This window comes from Colossoma macropomum, unplaced genomic scaffold (assembly GCF_904425465.1).
Source record: "Colossoma macropomum unplaced genomic scaffold, Colossoma_macropomum, whole genome shotgun sequence".
In the NCBI taxonomy this organism is placed as follows: Eukaryota; Metazoa; Chordata; class Actinopteri; order Characiformes; family Serrasalmidae; genus Colossoma; species Colossoma macropomum.
In genome coordinates this window covers 1,552,347-1,572,631 of record NW_023494804.1, presented here as the reverse complement: position 1 = coordinate 1,572,631, position 20,285 = coordinate 1,552,347, and the positions used below count along the sequence as shown (strand labels likewise).

Genomic DNA, 20,285 nt, shown 5'->3' with positions numbered 1-20,285 from the left:
AGAGAGAGAGAGATGGAGAGAGAGAGAGAGAGGAAAAACTGAACAAGTCTCCCTGAAGGAAACACAGGAAAAAGTAAATGGAAGAAACAAAAGGTAGGCTAGTGTACTTTAAAGGGGAACTCCAACAAATGTTCAAAATTTATGCATAATTAAGTGGTTAAGATGTAATCAGAGTGGTTCAGAGTGGTTCAGAGTGGTTTGGTGTGAAACACTCTGTTCTAGAGAAACTTACAGAGTCAGAACTGTTCACAGTGGTGGTGATAGGAACCAGACGTCCACCTCTAAAAGCTCCCTCACAGAAAGTTACTACATGAAATGGTTATGAATTCACTGCCTGATGACTGAGACACTGTTTTATGATCGTTTTGTGAGAAAGGTTTGGCTTAAAATGTATTTTAATCCATTCACTTTCATCCATTCATGGTGGAGGGATACATGCAGGGCGCTGTGAGGCAAAATAGTCCCCAAAGAAAACGTATTATTTCAGATTTTCCACTATTTTCCATCATCAACATTCCATATAAACTCAGAAGACTCGTGTAGGTTCACTGGTGGTTCTGGATAGTAAATAAAATGTCTATATTTGTGTTGTAGTCATGGCGACCCCTGGTTCCTATCACCACCACTGTAAAGACACCTGAACCATTTCACACCAAACCCCTCTGAATCACTCTGTGTTAACACTCAATTATGGGGAAATTTTTAAAAATTGGGGAATTTAAATGGTGTGTATGGTGAAAACATATAGATTGGTAGAGTGGTAAAACGACATCTCAGTCATCAGGCAGTGAATTCATAACCATGTCATGTAGGAACTTTCTGTGAGGGAGCTTTTAGAGGTGGACGTCTGGTTCCTATCACCACCACTGTGAACAGTTCTGACTCGGCAAGTTTCTCTAAAATGGAGCATTTCATGTCAAACTACTCTGAGTGGCTTTGTTTACATCTCAATCATTTAATTAAGTAGAATTTTAAAAAATCTGTGGAGTTCCCCTTTTAGAGTGATAGCTAACCTCACTCTTAGTAGTTAGGTGCGGCTGTAAATGGATACACAATGACAATTTCAACTAAAAACAAAACAAGAATGAAATAGTAATATAGACATACCGTCCTCTATCTCATGGTAATATCATGTGTGCAGATATTTTATGACTGCATCATAAAATACAAGTGAAATTTCACAACATAACAGAATCACAGGCGGTTTCCAACACTACAAAACAAACTGGAACTGGAACTGAACTGGATCAGCATATCAAAGTAAAGTCTCTCCCTCTTTGAAAAGAAGGTGGGAGACTGATATGTGGCCTGGCACGCAGAATCTAGGAGGGAACCGTTGTTCTGTCTGACGTTCTCTGATATTCCTCCTTGTGTGTTATTCTTTCTCCATAAGCACTCAGGCCGCTGATGGCTTCAGCAGATGTGTTCAAGTGCAGACGCTTGGACTTTCTGGCAGTCGCTTCCCTATTTACAGTCTATTTACCAGTTTAAAATAAAAAATGCACATAATATATACACCCTGCTACCAACTTATACACTGTCTGTCCAAAAGTACTCGGACAGTCCGTCTGATGACTGATTTCAGCTACTTTAAGGTCACCCATTGCAGACACAGCTTGGATAATCTCCATAGAAAAGCACTGACCAATAGAATGGAGCAGACTGAGGTCACATGACCCTAAGGTCTCCATGTCCAATGCCAAGCGTGGGCTAGAGGGGTATAAAGCCCCCCAGCATTGGGCTGTGGAGCAGTGGAACCGTGTTCTCTGGAGTGATGGAGCTCCATCCAATACTTTTGGGATGAGTTGGAGTGACCCAGACCTGACCATCCAACATCAGTACCTGACCTCACTAATGCTCAATCAAATCCTCACAGCAATGTTCCAACATCTAGAAGCCTTCCAGAAGAGTAGAGGCTGTTACTGCAGCACAGACTCACTAATAACACCTTAATTTCAGAAGAAACTCTGGAGTTTACAGACTTTTAGGTATTCAGTGTATGTTTAATTTGACATAATTTGTGCTCCTGACATGCTGTAAATATTTCATATGAATGAATGAATATATGAATGTTTTCATTTTGGAGATCTAATTGTTGTTTCTGCTGTTTCTGGTTGGTCAGAGTCCAGATTTAAACCTTATAGAGAATATTTGATCTCACATTAAGCTCAAACCAGCTCAGCAATGTTTTCCAGCTGTGTGAAGCCGTCAGTGCTGAGTGGATCAATACTGACTCTTCTCTCTGTAAACGACTATCTGAACATTCACACACTAAACTACAACATCTAAAGAAATCAAATGGAAAAGCTCTCACATATCAACTTACTTTATTTGTTTAAATATTTGTTTTTAAGACCATTAAAAGATTAATGTTTTGCCATTTTATACATATATTGTTGCTGTTGGGACAAAATCTGAAAAACGTATATTGTCATTTTTAATTTTTTGACATAATTTGAAAAAGGCAGCTGCCCTTAATGTTGTGTCAAAATTTTATGATGAACAGACCAACAGAAATGGTCTAAAATCACTTGGGAAAAAATATTACTCCATTTACTTCCATTAAAAGTTAAGAATGTTTTTCCTTCTCCTGTAAATTTACTTCTTGGAGATACAAGGTTTTGTTCCAACAGCATATATATATATATATATATACAGAAAGCACTGTGCAAAGGTCAGAGATCACTTTCATTCATTTAATTTCCAGTCAAGGCAGTTATTGAGTAGAAGTTATTCATTTTTAGCATCAGAAAAAAACAGAAAACACATATTTAACAGAAAGTTACCCAGAGGCCTCATCAGCTAACTCTACTCTCAGCTGTGTGAGTCAGTGAGTCACTCTCTCCCTTTATTCCAGCTTCCATTCTTTTCAGGAGACTCACTTTCAGTTCCTCAAAGAATCTGCAGACACACCTCCAAAGTTCAGTCTTAGAAGCTGGTTGATGATTTTCTGAAGTAATCAAACACATTCAGTGGTGTTGAGGTCTGGACTCTGGGGTGGTCAGTCCATCGTTCAGCTTCTTTGTTTGATGTGTCTGTCTCCTTTTCTCAGTGAGGTTCTTCTTGACAGCTACACATCCTTTCAGACCCACAGCGCTGAGTCGTCTTCTCACAGTGGAAGGATGGACAGAAACACCTGTGGATGTTTTCAGATCTGAAGCAGCTTGATTTTCTCCTCTCTCTCAGAGATGAAAGCTTTAAGTGCTGTTTATCTGATGGAGCAGTTTTGGGGTCGACCAGGTCTTCCAGGTGGTTGTTAGGAGCCACATTTTCTCTGGAACTTCTAATTATGTTTTGATCTCCTGCTTTTTCCACTCGTCCTCCTTTCACATTCTGCTTCCTTATGCAAGTGGATTATCTATTACCGTCTAATGGATATCTTTTAGGCTATGTTTATACATTGTTTTGATGTTTTAAAAATATTTGCATTGGTTTTATCTAGGTGTTAAATGTTTTTGCAGATTTTTATTTTATTGTAATGTATGTTGACACCTGCACTAAGAGACCTTCCTTGTACATCTTTTAAATAAGAGTAAAAAACACTATTTTCATGTTCTAAAGATGATTAAGAGTCAATCTATCAATAACTGATGAGACTACAGTTCATCTTTACAGCACAAACACGCAAACAGTCTGACCACAGCACACACGCCCTGATTCTGAGGGCAGAGCAAACACCAGAGAGCCTAAATAAGCCAGACAGCTCAGTCTACAGAGCTGAATCATAAAAACAGGGCACATCTAACGGGAATTTTTCAAAGTTTCTGCATAATTAAACGATTACGATGTAAACAGAGTCATTCAGAGTGGTTTGGTGTGAAACGCTCTGTTCTTGAGAAACTTACAGAGTCAGAACTGTTCACAGTGGTGGTGATAGGAACCAGACGTCCACCTCTAAAAGCTCCATTCATGGTGGAGGGATACATGCAGGGCGCTGTGAGGCAAAATAGTCCCCAAAGAAAACTTATTATTTCAGATTTTCCACTATTTTCCATCATCAACATTCCATATAAACTCAGAAGACTCGTGTAGGTTCACTGGTGGTTCTGGATAGTAAATAAAATGTCTATATTTGTGTTGTAGTCATGGCGACCCCTGGTTCCTATCACCACCACTGTAAAGACATCTGAACCATTTCACACCAAACCACTCTGAATCTCTCTGATTACATCTCAACCTTTACAGGGGATTTTTTTTTAAAATGGTGGAATTCCCCTTCAAGTTTAGTATAACTCTCTTATACTGCAACGATCTTAGAATACATACCCCAACATGCACTGCAAGCCAAATGTACTGAAACAAGCAGTGTTTTTTCAAGTTATAAAAATACATGCAATTAAGTCAGTTTGCCAGTAGGCAATACTTTAAAATGGACAGTTGCTAACATGTCATTGTACAGCTCACAGATACACATACCTACATGCCGTGTTGGGTCTCGTCAGACACATCAATGGCGCCGCCATTTTGGAGAGGTCAACATCGCTGCTGGACTGCATTCAGTACCATTACAGAGCGGCAGTTTAAGAAAGATCCTGTCCAAAATTACACTATTTCAGGAATATCACACTCAGAAAGTGGGATAGGATTATACAAAAGAGGGAACGCAGTGATTATGTAGATATGGTCGTGTGGTTAATGAGGCACAGAGAACCTGCTGATGTGATTGTTTTTCCTCTGGTTTTATATTAAGCTCATTTCATTTAATAGTCTATTCAGGATCTTAACTTTATGTAGTAGTTATTTATTTACAGTGATGGTTAAAGCTTGTAGTGATAAGTTATAGCCTAGCATTTCTTAATCCGTGTAGATATTCATAATGGATTATCCTTAGCACCTTCTTACACAAAGCTGAAGTGAGCTTCCTATTCGCCAGCTTCTTGTTCAAATTTTCCCGTTCCACCTTAAATGTTGCAGCTTCAGGCTCCAGAATGTAACTGCTGCACCAGTTAAGGTGGAACAGGAAAACTCGAACAAGAAGCTGGCGAATAGGAAGCCAACTTCAGCTTCGTCCTTCTTACTGTGTTTTGGGGGTTTATTTTATTTGTATGTGTATTAATATCAGAAGAGATTCACTCATTGATGGATTTGCTGATGTGTCTGATTGTGTTTTGCGCTAAACTCGGTTTTTAACGTCAGGTGCAGATTGAACACTTTTCCGCTGGTCCGGACAGCTAATTATCATGATCAGTGATTAAAGTAATAAAAGCTACCGAGAGCAGATCTGTGCAGACTAGATTAATCTGTGTCTGAGGATTATAATAAATCAGATTTGGTGAAAATCGGTTGAGTAATAGGGAAGTTGTGGCCTATTTAATCCTGAGACTCTTCGTCTCTCAATACAAGTGAATTTGTACACAAGCGGATCTTGACCTCTCCAACATGGCGGACGTGCAGACGTATCGCCTCAGATAGAGAACAACAGACAACACGGCATCTAGGCATGGATATATACGGTACAGTTCAACATGCTTGGAGGAGAAAGCTAACTGCTAATTTTATTATGTCAGCTAACAGATGACCACACTGGCTAGCATTGTTCTGAGAGATGGGGGGAGAGGGAGGACCACCCTACCCACCCAGAGAGAGAGAGGACAGTTATGATCTCTAAGACCACCACTTACGGATGGCTGTGGCATCACCGGCATTCGAACTCCCGCATAATGTAGCATTGTAAAGTCGTCTTTATGTAGCCCTATTTTCTCATTTGGTTGAATAGGATTTTTTATCAGTGTTTCTGTAAAGCTTGTTCCACTTCACAACAGTAGCTATGATAGAACACATTTGTGGGCGGAGCCTGAAGAGGTCAATTTGACCCAAACTACTGCTGTAGGATCCATCTGCATCTGATTCACGCCACAGAAACGAGGTGAGCTCATGCATTAGGAGAATCAGAGGACATTAAAGCGCATATTCCCGTATCAGTCATGGGAAAACCCCAGATCTTCCACGCTCTGGATAAAAACACTGGGGGGAGGGAGTGCGTTCACATACAGAGATCACAGAGAGCTCCGATACAGCGCTCATATTCACATGTCCATGTGTGTGCTGGGTTTCTAAGGACAATACAGCACTGTGCAAAACCAGAGGCAACTCATGTATTTATTTCCCAGTCAAAACGGCAATTAAGTACAAATGTATCTATTTGGCTTGCAAGAAGCAGAAAATGCTAAACTTCTAAGACTGAACTTTGGAGGTGTGTCTGCAGATTCTTTGAGGAACTGAAAGTGAGGCTCCTGAAAAGAATGGAAGCTGGAATAAAGGTGAAGAGTGACTCACTGACTCACACAGCTGAGATTAGATTTAGCTGTTGAGGCTTCTGTGCCATTTTCTCTTAAATATGCTTAAATAAGCAACACCTTAGCAACCATCTAGCAACACCCTAGCAACCACTTAGCAACACTTTAGCAAACACTTAGCAACACCTTAGCAACCACCTGGGATACCAAAGGAACCACCTAGCAACACCCTAACAACCACCTGGGATACCACAGGAACCACCTAGCAACACATTAGCAGCCACCTAGCAACACCTTAGCAACCACCTGGGATACCATAGAAACCACCTAGCAACACCCTAGTAACCACTTAGCAACACCTTAGCAACCACCTAGCAACACCTTAGCAACCAGCTGGGATACCATAGAAACCACCTAGCAACCAACTAGCAACATCTTAGCAATTAGGCATTAACCCGCCCAATCTGGCCACACTGGCCTAGATGTAGTCGAAATCCTAAATGTAGTAGAAATACAGTCCCTCCAAACAAAACCAAGTTCTTATGATGTTGTTTATGATAGCTGATAGTTTTACTGATTCAACATTTACAGCTCATCAATCAGACCAGTAGACCAAGACTACACCATAGAAATGAAGCAAACGAATGACTGTCAGCCACTTAAAGTAAACTGTGAGCTAATGTTCATCGCTTCTGCAGTGATACACTGACTGCATTATGTGCTAATAAACACGGATTAACATCCAAACCACTTCTTAGATCCTGTGGAAGTTCAGTCAGGCCAGCAATAAGAGTTTAAAAGTTAACACACAACATAAAACCTCTCCTCCATCTGGAGCGCATTAGCATAACTAGCTAATATCATCATCACATTGGCATCTTCTGATAGAGCGAGCTAATCTCTGATGTGTCGTCTGTATACGGCGACACTACATTCCTAAAACACAACACATCCCTGAAATGCCTCAGTGCACAGATCACCGCAGGCTGGGTGACTCTCAGCCTCGTCAGCAGAGCTTAGGACTTTATTATCTTCCTTCATAACTGAGATGGAGCTGCTGGGGCTGATGAGGAGAGTCTCTGGGTGAAGGTCTACAATGTTGGAGCATAAAATACTCTCCCAAATCAGCAAACACCACACAAAAGAGATGATTCTTCAGTAAAGTAGTAGTAAAGAAAAATGGTGCTACACCCTAGCAACCACCTGGAATACCATAGAAGCCACCTAGCAACACCCTAGCAACACCCTAGCAACCACCTAGCAACACCTTGAACACTCAGAGAACCATTTCCATGCTTAAACAGTTCTCTGCATGGTAAAATCGTTCTTCAGATTGATGGAGAATGTGTGTTGTTGATGTGTTGTATATATATATATATACAATATATATATATACAGACATATATATAGACACATATATATAGACACATATATAGAGATATATATTTATAGCCCCATATATTTAGCCCCATATGTAAATCTGATATATACACTGAAAGATTTTTAAAAGCAAAAAATCTAAAAGAAGTACATCAGAAGCATGCACTCAATTAAAAAAAAACCTTCTATTACTTTTGGGAACAGCCGGCGCTCTTCCGGAGGGACGGCCTCCACCCTAGTCAGGTAGGATCTGATGTTCTCTCACGGAACATCGAGAGGGCCATCCACTGACTACACAGCGAAGGCCACGTAAGTAGCGGCAAAGATAGAAACGCTACAGCTCATAATGCTAGTGTTAGCACTGAGAATAAGACGATTATTAGCACCAGTTGCGTCAGACCAGTTGCGTCACCTAGGTTCCACTGTATTGAGACTGTGTCTCTGCCCCGAATTAAATCTAAATCTAAACGTAGAATAACTCAATCAGCCCGTTTCGACAACCTGATCAATATTAAATCATATTCAGATGATAGCAGCAACACCTCAACTCTAAAATTTGGGTTACTCAATATAAGATCACTAAACTCAAAAGCAGTAATCATAAATGAATTTATAAGTGATCATAAATTTGACGTTTTTTTGTCTTACTGAAACATGGGTTAGACAGGATGATTATTCAGCACTAAATGAAGCCACCCCCATGGGCTATAATTATGTACACAGCCCACGATTATCAGGCAAAGGAGGTGGATTATGTGTAATCTACCAGAATACTCTAGATATCAGTCAGAAACAATGTGACATCTTCACTTCTTTTGAGGTTCTCTCCATCAACGTTACTAATCCGGACACAAAAAAGAAGGCATTTTCATTATTTAACATTTATAGACCACCAGGACCCTACTCAGAATTTCTAAAAGAATTTAGTGATTTCGCTGCAAACCTAGCTGTGTGCAATGATAAAGTAATGATTGTAGGAGATTTTAATGTCCATTTTGAGAAGGCAGATGACCCACTAAAAAAGGCGTTTACTTCAATCCTAGACTCTGTTGGTATCACCCAAAATGTAACAGGGCCTACACACTACTGTAGTCACACTTTAGATCTAGTTCTGACACTCGGACTTAACATAGACAGGCTTAATATCTTACCCCAAACCTCAGTAATCTCCGACCATTACCTAATCTCTTATGAGCTACGTCTTAGCCATAATACATGTACGTCCCCTCGCTATTCTGCAAAGCGCGCAATAAAACCACTTACCGCCCTAAAATTCATAGAAAACCTCCCAGTACTAACAACCCTAGTCTCCACTCCATCAGACCCAATGGAGCTAGATGTATTAACCGACTATTTAGAAAAGACCTTCCGATCTACTTTAGAAAATGTGGCGCCACTAAAAATCAAAAGGATAAGACAGAAAAAGCTCGCCCCATGGTACGATGATAAAACCCGTACCTTAAAACAAACAGTACGGAAACTAGAGCGGAAATGGCGATCAACCAAGCTGGAAGTGTTCCACTTGGCCTGGAAGGACAGCCTTATAGAGTATAGAAATGCTCTCACTAAAGCTCGCTCAGCATATCTGGCCTCGCTGATCGAGAACAATAAAAATAATCCTAGAGTACTGTTTAGTGTGATCTCTAGAATTACAAAAAATCAGGCAGGTACTGAACCACAAATTCCGGCGACCCTCACCAGTGAAGTTTTTATGGACTTTTTTAATAATAAAATCGAAAATATTAGACAACAAATTCAACCCACAGTATTAAATCCAACTTGGCTGTCATCTGACATGGCTGATATAAAACATAACATAGCTGCAGAAGAAAGGCTTGAAAATTTCTACCCACTCCCACAGCCAGAACTAGAGAAGATTATCTCCTCTGCAAAGTGTACAACCTGCACACTTGATGCAATCCCCTCAAAATTACTCAAAGAAGTACTACCAGTTATCATTAATCCTCTTTTAACTATAGTAAACTCGTCCCTTAGCCTGGGCCATGTACCCAGAGCTTTTAAACTAGCAGTTATTAAGCCCCTGATCAAGAAACCAAACCTTGATGCTAGTGTATTGTCTAATTACAGGCCTATATCTAACCTGCCATTTATATCTAAGATCTTAGAAAAAGCTGTAGCCCAGCAACTTAGTTCATATCTACATAAGAACCACATATTTGAGAAATTCCAATCTGGATTCAGGCCACATCACAGCACTGAGACAGCTCTAGTTAAGATAACAAATGATCTTCTTCTTGCCTCTGATCAAGGCTACGTATCCCTGTTAGTGCTACTTGACCTCAGCGCAGCTTTCGATACGATAGACCACAATATTCTCCTTGAAAGGTTAGAAAACATGGTTGGAATCACAGGGACCGCCCTATCGTGGTTCAAATCTTACTTAACGGAACGTTATCAGTTCGTAAAGGTAAATGACTTATCTTCCAATTATTCACAAGTAAGATCTGGAAGGCTCTATTTTAGGACCATTATTATTTACATTATACATGTTACCGTTAGGCACAGTTATAAGTAGCCATGGCATTAACTTTCACTGTTACGCAGACGATACGCAACTGTACATATCAGCCAAGCCTGATGACAAATACAGGTTAAAGAAAATAGAGGACTGTGTAAAAGATGTGAAGGGCTGGATGTCGCGTAACTTCCTCCTCCTAAACAGTAACAAAACAGAGGTTCTCCTTCTGGGTCCAAAAGTGGCAAGAAATAAATTATCAGATTTAACTTTAAATCTCGCTGACTTTCCAGTTATACCAGGTTCAGCAGCAAAAAATCTTGGTGTAATACTCGATCCAGATTTATCATTTGATCAACACATAGGCAGCATCACTAGGACAGCTTTTGTACATCTTCGCAACATCGCCAGAATAAGAAATGCCTTATCGCTGCACGATGCAGAAACATTAGTACATGCCTTTATTACCTCAAGGCTAGATTACTGTAACGCATTACTGTCAGGATGCACCAGCAGGAATTTAAGTAAACTTCAACTAGTTCAAAATGCTGCAGCCGGGGTTCTCACTAAAACTAGAAAATTTGATCATATCAGTCCAGTTCTATCATCACTCCATTGGCTGCCTGTTAAATTCCGTATTGATTACAAAATTCTTTTATTGACGTATAAAGCCCTACATGGGCTCCTGAGTACCTGCAAGACCTTATTTCCCTTTACGAGCCACCACGATTACTCAGATCACAGAGTGCTGGCTTTTTAATAGTTCCCAGAATTCAGAAGGCTTCATCTGGGGGAAGAGCCTTTTCTTATAAAGCCCCCAAACTCTGGAATGATCTTCCAGAAAATGTTCGGGACTCAGACTCAGTCGCAATATTCAAATCTAGGCTGAAAACTCATTTGTTTAGTTTAGCTTTTGGTAGCTAATGTTTCCCCTTGGATAAAGGCAGCAGATCCAGGGGTCCATGGACGCAGGGAATTATAGTAAACTGAGACGCTGGTGCTGTCGTCCTGCCGCTCACACGCGATCACTCAGGTTTGTGGACGGTGGAGCGGAGGAATGCCAGATTGTTTCAGGGTGCTCCCGTGTCTGTGTGCCCTTTTGGTTCTCTCCTTTTAGTTAAGCTGTTATAGTCAGATCTGCCGGAGTCGTTAGCCACACTCTGGAAATGTTTTACATACTACTATACATACACCCATACAGAACTAAACTAACTCCATTTCCCTACCTTTCTTCCGAGAAAACGACTGCTCACCTGTCCGGCCGGACACTGCTGGATGATTGTTTGTAGAGCTCTCCGGCTACCCGCTTCAGACCAGTTACCCACAACCCAGTCACCGCCACCTGCCTTGGACTGGCTGCCCACTCTACACTGAAGTCTCCTAACTATTACTACTATTACTATTAATATTAGTAGAATAATAATTTTGTACGTAGTTTGACCAGAGGAGGATGGGTCCCCCCATGTGAGCCTTGGTTCCTCCCAAGGTTTCTTCCTCAACTGAGGGAGTTTTTCCTGGCCACTGTCGCCCCTGGCTTGCTCACCTGGAGGATTTACATTTCATGTTGAAACTTTGTTCTAAACGGATTTCTGTGAAGCTGCTTTGTGACAACATCAGTTGTAAAAAGCGCTATACAAATAAATTTGATTTGATTTGATTTGATATTATATAACATAAGCTAACGTATATTAGCAATATATGTGATCCATATATTAATGTTTTCTATCATATATTGGTAAATATACGTGTTACACATATATGTTTGTATATGCCGATAAATGGTTGAAATGTATGCACCATTTTTGAAAATGGCCCATTTCAAATAAAATGGCATAAATGTCACATATATGTCCTTATGTGACTTATATTAGCTGGATATATAAGGGAAACACATATATGCTAACATTTGTCATATTTTTCAAACACATATTAAGCGACCCTTATTAATCCCACAGCGGGGAAATTTCACCTCCGTATTTTAACCCATCAGTGCAGTGAAACACCACATACACACTAGTGAACACACACACTAGGGGGCAGTGAGCACACTTGCCCGGAGCAGTGGGCAGTCCTAACCACGGCGCCCGGGGAGCAGTTGGGGGTTAGGTGTCTTGCTCAAGGGCACTTCAGTCATGTACTGTCTGCTCAGGGGATCGAACCAGCGACCTTCTGGTCACAAGGCTGGTTCCCTAACCTCCAGTGCACATCTGCCCCCTACAATATACTGACCCCTACATATCGCTGTTGTTGGAAGAAAACCTTGTTTCTCCAAAATGGTAACTTTACAGGAGAAAGAAATGTGCTACACCTTAGCAACCACCTGTTGCTTAATGTAAGCCAATGGAACCAGATGTTTTTCCAAGTAATTTTGGGTCGTTTCTTTTGGTCCATTCATCATGAAAATTACACACAATATAAAGAACAGACATGTTCAAATCATGTCAAAAACTGAAAAACGACAAAATGGAGATACAAGGTTTTGTTCCGACAGCAGCGATATATTCCCAAATATCAAATATCAGATTTTCGTATGAAACAGGGGTCTGGGAACTGATTCCAGATGCATTTGATGGTTTCCTAATGAGATCTAAAGGTGTCCTACAGGAAACTAGTGGTCTCTAAATCCCATCAGAAAGCAAAACCATCAGGTTTTAATCCAAACGGTTCTAATGGTCTTTTTTCAGCAGGGAGACAAAATGCCTCCGCCAGTCCGACTGATCGGGTCACTTCTCTTCTGACATTCTGACCACATCACTGTTGCCTGCACTGATTTAATCTTACTGGAACAACAACCCAGACAGAGACAGAAAACACTTCCCGAACTCACTAATCATCAATAAGAGTGATTTACACTGCAGACTCAGACAAACCACAGACATCACACACACTCCAACCTAATGAGAAACTGTAGAACAGACTCAGTTTATATCACAATACCTACATTTAGAGTCAGTTATTCATTCAGCCTAATGAGAAACTGTAGAACAGACTCAGTTTATATCACAATACCTACATTTAGAGTCAGTTATTCATTCAGCCTAATGAGAAACTGTAGAACAGACTCAGTTTATATCACAATACCTACATTTAGAGTCGGTTATTCATTCAGCCTAATGAGAAACTGTAGGACAGACTCTTGGTGTGAACTTTGTGTGCTGGAGTTTCTCATTAGGTCGAATTGATAAGGATTTTGCACTCCTGGTCAAACTAGACATTTTGTTGATTTTTAAGCGAAAAGAACGAGTACTTTCTGAAATGGCCTTCAGCATCGCCAGATTGAATACTCCTGAAAATCTGTGGTTGGATCTTAAGCACTGTGTGCATGCAAGATGACCTACACTCTCAGAAAAAAGTACTAAACTGTCACTAGGGTGGAACCCTCAAGAGCATGTCTTCAGTACCTTTAGTTAGGGAACATAATTGTACCAAACTCCTTTGTGATCATGTTTTTTAAGTTTTTTAAGAAGTATTAACTTCAGACACTCTAGCCTTTTTATTTTATGATCCTGTTTTAAATATTAGGTTATGAAAAGGTAAAAGGGGGCCTAAACTTATGCACACACCTCACTCACACACACACACACACACACACCTTAACCTGCTTTTTAATCAGTTTCTGATGAAGCTGCTCACCTTCTCTACAGTCGTCGCCATGGAAACCTGGACAGCATCGCCACTCCAGTGCAGTGACCAGTCTGTAGGTCACTCTGTATGAGGGTCTGACCAGCGTCCTGTAGCTAACACACAAGATAGGTGTTTCTAATAAAGTGGCCAGTTAGTAGAAGCACAAGGTGGGTGTTTCTAATAAAGTGGCCAGTTCGTGGAAGCACAGTGTGGGTGTTTCTGATAAAGTGGCCAGTTAGTAGAAGCACAAGGTAGGTGTTTCTAAAAAAACTGGCCAGTTAGTGGAAGCACAATGTGGGTGTTTCTAATAAAGTGGCCAGTTAGTGGAAGCACAAGGTAGGTGTTTCTAATAAAGTGGCCAGTGAGTGGAAGCAAAAGGTGGGTGTTTCTAATAAAGTGGCCAGTTAGTGGAAGCACAAGGTAGGTGTTTCTAATAAAGTGGCCAATTAGTGGAAGCACAATGTGGGTGTTTCTAATAAAGTGGCCAGTTAGTGGAAGCACAAGGTAGGTGTTTCTAATAAAGTGGCCAGTGAGTGGAAGCAAAAGGTGGGTGTTTCTAATAAAGTGGCCAGTTAGTGGAAGCACAAGGTTGGTGTTTCTAATAAAGTGGCCAGTTAGTGGAAGCACAAGGCGGGTGTATATATATATATATGATAATAAATGTAACCAATGTGCATCTACAAAATAAAACACTGCTTTATGAAAATCAGTTTTTCTCTTTACCTGATGAGGTTTTGGCACGGCCCGGGCCATCGGCAGGTTTGGAAGCGCCGCTGGACCACAGTCTCCGTCCCGTTGTGCGTCTGACAGGAAACCGCCTTCCATACAGTGAACTGGCACCTGTTCCTGAACTCAGACGGACTGGGAAACATCGATTAAAGAGAAAGTTCAGCACACAAAGGAACTGTACAGTCTTCCCCATTAAAAACAAATGTAACCCATCAGCCAAGACATGCTTGGTGTCTGAAGTTTGGTTCTTTAGTTGTAGCACTGCAGCTATGAGGCCAATATAGCTAACAAGTAATGGCAGATTAAACCCCACCAATTAGCATGGTGCTAACTGTAAGCCTAAATCAGCGGCTCAAGTTGTTCAGCCCTCTTTAATAGACTTGATTATGTGGTTTATGACACCATGTTATCTGTTAACGTGCACTGAAGAGCAGCATTTTATTCAGTCACGCTGCACTTTGGTCAACATTAGTTGTTTATAAATGTGCTCTATAAATAAACTTGACCTCATTCCCTCAGCATCTCCTTTCCCTACAGAGGAGCTCAACTTTGGCCATATCAGGCCACAGAACATGCCTCAAAAAACACTTTTACTTCTACAAACTCTGTATTCAGTCGGCAACTCAGCAGTGTCCAGTTTAGTGCTGTCCTGTAGCATGTGAATGATTCTGTCCTGCTCTTTGTGAGATTTCCCGCTATAACCGCATTTGCACTGCAGGTGTGGGTGTAAATTGTGTTGAATGTGTCATGTTTTGACTAAACAGCAAGAAAAAACTTATTCTTATTGCAATAGTGCAATAGTTTTAGGCAGAACATTAGATTCAAAAAGCTGTTTATCTGGGAAGTAAGAGCTTATTTGCTCATAAAAATAGAAATATTATAATAATTAAAAACAATATTAACACAATAAGTAACGATACAGTATATAATGTATGTCAATGTTTTTGATTAACTATTTCCTCATGGAAGCCAAGTATTCTTAAGTTGGGTTGAACAAGACAGCATAGAGATAGCCTAGCAAAACCTTAGCAACCACCTGGGATTCCATAGCAACACCTTAGCAACCACTTGATATAGCATATCAATCGCTTTCCAACACCTTAGCAACCCCTTGAGACAGCATAGCGACACCCTAGCAACCACCTGAGATACCATAGCAACCACTTAGCAACCCACAAACAACCACCTAGGATATTATTGCAACCACCATGGATACTACAGCAACCACCTAGCAACACCTTAGCAACGATAGCAAAGATACCATAGCAACCAGATAGCAGCACTTTAGCAACCACCTAAAATACCATTGTAAACATCAGGCAAAACCCTAGCAGCCATCTATGAGTTGCTTAAGCTGCGGAATTGCTCTGCATTTTCTTCAGGAGATGCACTTTTCTAGTTTTTTATAGATTTTGCACTTTATAATGCACCACACATTTTGAATCGGAGACAGACAGGTCAGTCTAGCACCCGCACTCTCTGATTACACAGCCATGCTGCTGTAACACGTGCAGAAAGTTTCTTGGTGTTGCCATGTTGAAATAATCTTGGACGTCCCTGAAAAAGACGGCGTCTAAAAGGCGGCATATGCTGCTCCAAAATGTGTTCAGTGTTAATGATGCTTTCACAGATGTGCAGGTTACTCACTATTACCCCTCCACACATAATGACAGACGCTGGATTTAGAACTTTACACTGGTAACAGTCTGGATGGTCCTTTTCTTTGGCCTGAAGAACGCAATGTCCATCATTTCCACAAACAATCTGAAAGGTTGACTCGTCAGACCCCAACACATGTTTCCATTAAGCATCAGTCCATTTCAGATGGGCTTGAGCCCAGAGAAGTCGGCTGTGTTTCTGGACGTTGTTGACCTCCACTGTGTGGAGTACAGTCTAAACTTGAATTATTGATACAACAATAAGTGTTCACTTTATTTACAACAGTTTGTCAAAGTATTGTAGCATTCCGCTGCTGGTTGGCGCCAGAGACTTTGGAGGCATGGCTATGCAGAAAACCACAAGCAAAAGCTCATGGTAGCACACACCCTCCAACAATGGACTGTTTATTGTTGTCTGTTGGTTATACAGGGAGATTCATTTGAAAGAGGCCCCGAATATTCTGCTGTAACTCCCGTTAGGATAAAGTAATCCGAACCAAAAAAATACACTACATACCTTGACGTATGTGTAATCGACTGCATTACATGTGATGCTGGAAGTGATCTCTGTTTTCTGCCAGACACATTTCAACGTGGTGCTCCATGTTCCTGAATGTATCAGCTAGTATTAGAGAGGTTAAACGTTGCGACGGCTGTCCAGCGCCTGCTTCATCGCTCCGATGCAGGGACATCCTGGCTTGTTCACAGCTCCACATACTAAGGAGCACATTGCATGTTGTTTCGTTCAGATTGCTTCGTCCTAGAGAGAGTTATTACAGAATATTCGGGGCCTCTTTTGAGTGAATCTCCCTGTAGTTATGTGTATGTGTTGCTTTTATTATTTAGTGTAGGGAGATTTGGGTTTTGTGTGTGAGGGGGTCACTGTCAGGGTCCCTGTGTTTCTTCTTCTGCCAGTACTACAGTATCCTTGAGGCCGTGATAGTCATCATAACAGTGCTGGGTTTTAAAGTGGTGCCATCTGAGGAATTGACTGTCCCGGGCATTCAGCTGTGCTTTTTGGCCTTTGTATGCACAGAGATTTCTCTGGAATCCTTGTATCTTTTGATGATAATATGCACTGTAGACAATGAAACACCTAAAATCCTTACAAACTCTCATTGAGGAACAATGTTTGTAAACAGCTGGACTATTTGCTGATGCATTTTTGGGCAAAGTGGTGAGACTTAAAACATCCTCGCTCATAAAGGACTCAGCCTTTCCTGGATGCTTCTTTTATAAGCATAATTACATCACCTCTTTTAAAATGTTTTTTTTTTTTAATATTTCACAATGTTCCTAGTCTCAAACTGCTCCTGTTCCAACTTTTCTGGAATGTGTTGCATGCATCAATTTCAGAATGAGCATATATTTACAAAAACTATGAAGTTAACAAGATAAAACATTACATATCCTTTCTTTGCGCTGCTTTCATTTAAATACGTCAAAGGGATTTCATAATCGCTGCAATCTGTTTTTATTCGCATTTCACATGCTGTCAATTTTTTTGGAATTGGGTTTGTACTTTATTTCACTTTCTGTGTTATACTTTTATTATCACAGATTTATATACCCCTGAGTTTAAGGTGGCAGTGAATTTAAGGTATCAGTAAATTTAAGGCGGCACTGCATTTAAGGTGGAACTGAATTTAAGTTGGAAGTGAATTTAAGGTATCAGTGAATTTAAGGTGGAACTTCATTTAATGTGGCACTGAATTTAAGGTAGCACTTAATTTAAGATGCCAGTGAATTTAAGGGTGAACTGCATTGTAGGTAGCACTGCAATTAAGGTGGCACTGAATTTAAGGTGGAACTTCATTTGAGGTGGCACTGAATTTAAGGTGGCAGGGGATTTAAGTGTGTTTAGTAGCATAACAACCACCTCTCAACACCTTAGCAACAACCTCGGACACCATAGCAACCACCCAGCAACACCTTAGCTACTGCCTTGGATACCCTAGCAACCAAAACTTTAGCAACCATCAACAGTCTTCCACCATTTCAACGTTTTAACTTTTTCAAGCCAACTTAGTTCGTGAACGAACTTTCCCTTTCTAGCTACAGATTTATATTCGCTCCTTGTGTTTTAAATGAGGCTTAGCTACATTGTATAGGTCAACCACAATGTACCCAGAGTTTTAGTAAAGGTTCATTGATTGATTGATTGATTGATTGATTGACTGTGATCGTAGCTTAAAACTTTCCTAATCTCTCTTCAAAGAACTCCAGTAATCACACTTACCACTCTGGTACTAGTTTATCTAATCAATACTTCATTAAATTAAATCAGGTGCTGCTGATGAAACCGAACAAATCCACGTGATGGCTGGAGTCAGGAACCAAGAGTTTCTCTAACTGTGTTCTTCTGACCTACATATTCATATTGGTACTAACAAACAAACAGAACTTGTTTGACGTGTGTTCTATATAGCACCAAAAAGGTTCCACTATTGTTACAATGTCAAGCCTGAATACAATAGAACACTTTTGCTGCTATATAGAACCATTCTCCATCAATGTGAAGAACGCTTTCACTGTGCAAAGAGCCTTTTAAGCATGCAAAGGGTTCTTTGAGTGTTCATGGTTCTATAAAGAACCCTTGTGGAACCATCTTTTTAAAATGTTTATATGGATCTATCTAGAACCTTTTCTTTAAAAATAGAACTTGTTTGACGTGTTCTATATAGCACCAAAAGGTTCCACTAATGGTACAATGTCAAGTCCAAATACAATAGAGGAACACTTTTTGGTGCTATATAGAACCTTTCTACATCAATCTGAAGAACCATTTCACCATCTTTGAGTGTTCATGGTTCTATATAAAACCAGCCTTTACTAAAGAACCCTTGTGGAACCATCTTTTTAAAATGTTTATATGGATCTATCTAGAACCTTTTTCTCCACTATTGTTACAATGTCAAGCCTGAATACAATAGAAGAACACTTTTTGGTGCTATATAGAACCATTCTCCATCAACATGAAGAACACTTTCACTGTGCAAAGAGCCTTTTAAGCATGCAAAGGGTTCTTTGAGTGTTCGTGGTTCAATACAGAACCAGTCTTTACTAAAGAACCCTTGTAGAACCATCTTTTTTAGAGTGTAGCATCAGAAATAAGCCTTACTGTGTGAAGTGGCTGCTGTTTCTTACCTGCTGAGGAGACTCTGCCCTGGTTCTCCAGACGGTTTCTCCATCAGCTGCTGCACTCGGATCCTGGGCATCTGATAGATCACTTCAGAGGCTCTACAGGGGCCCAGCGCAAAAATGATGATGGAGAAAAAACTCAGAGACACGCGCAGCATCGTCCACACTGGGGCAGCTCGGCCAGTCTGAGCTGGATTTTGTGTGCTTGGTGTTTTTAGCAGCAACAGAAGTGAAAAGGAGTTTCTCTAAACACTGAATCATGTTTGGAGCTTGAATGGCTCACACCCATATTCTCACAAGCCACGCCCCACAAGCAGCATGTAGGACAGCATTAGCCACTCCCACTGCAGGATTTCTTCTTTCCTAAAATATCTGTATAATTTAGTGCTTAAGATGTAATCAGAGCGGTTCAGAGCGGTTTGGTGTGAAACGCTCTGTTCTAGATAAACTTACCGAGTCAGAACTGTTCACAGTGGTGGTGATAGGAACCAGACGTCCACCTCTAAAAGCTCCCTCACAGAAAGTTCCTACATGAAATGGTTATGAATTCACTGCCTGATGACTGAGACACTGTTTTATGATCGTTTTGAGAACTTAAACTCCATTCATGGTGGAGGGATACATGCAGGGCGCTGTGAGGGAAAATAGTCCCCAAAGAAAACGTATTATTTCAGATTTTCCACTATTTTCCATCATCAACATTCCATATAAACTCAGAAGACTCGTGTAGGTTCACTGGTTGTTCTGGATAGTAAATAAAATGTCTATATCTGTGTTGTAGTCATGGCGACCCCTGGTTCCTATCACCACCACTGTAAAGACATCTGAACCATTTCACACTAAACCTCTCTGAATCTCTCTGTATCTCTCTGTTTACAGCTCACACACTGAATTACGGGGGATTTTTGAAAAACAGGTGGGATTCCCCTTTAAGCTAGCTGTTATTTAAAACAATAAAATCTGCTCTGGAAAGTCTTTTAGCACAGATCCTCCTTCAACTTCTGACAGTTTTGCTTGTGCTTTAGTCTTAGCTAACTGATT

General features: G+C 40.6%; 1 protein-coding gene across 2 annotated transcripts in view; it reads right to left on the bottom strand.

Moving 5' to 3' along the window:
- The window catches only part of LOC118825190 (collagen alpha-1(XXVI) chain), a 28,439-nt gene extending 8,955 nt beyond the window's left edge, over positions 1 to 19,484 (bottom strand). For both annotated transcript variants that reach the window (XM_036595757.1, XM_036595756.1), the window contains exons 1-3: positions 19,251 to 19,484; positions 14,440 to 14,577; positions 13,726 to 13,829 (exon numbers count right to left, since the gene is read on the bottom strand). In XM_036595757.1, coding sequence (XP_036451650.1) covers positions 13,726 to 13,829; positions 14,440 to 14,577; positions 19,251 to 19,402 — 394 coding nt within the window. In that variant the 5' untranslated portion in view covers positions 19,403 to 19,484. The remainder of the gene's footprint in view (positions 1 to 13,725; positions 13,830 to 14,439; positions 14,578 to 19,250) is intronic.
- Positions 19,485 to 20,285: the final 801 nt, after the last annotated feature.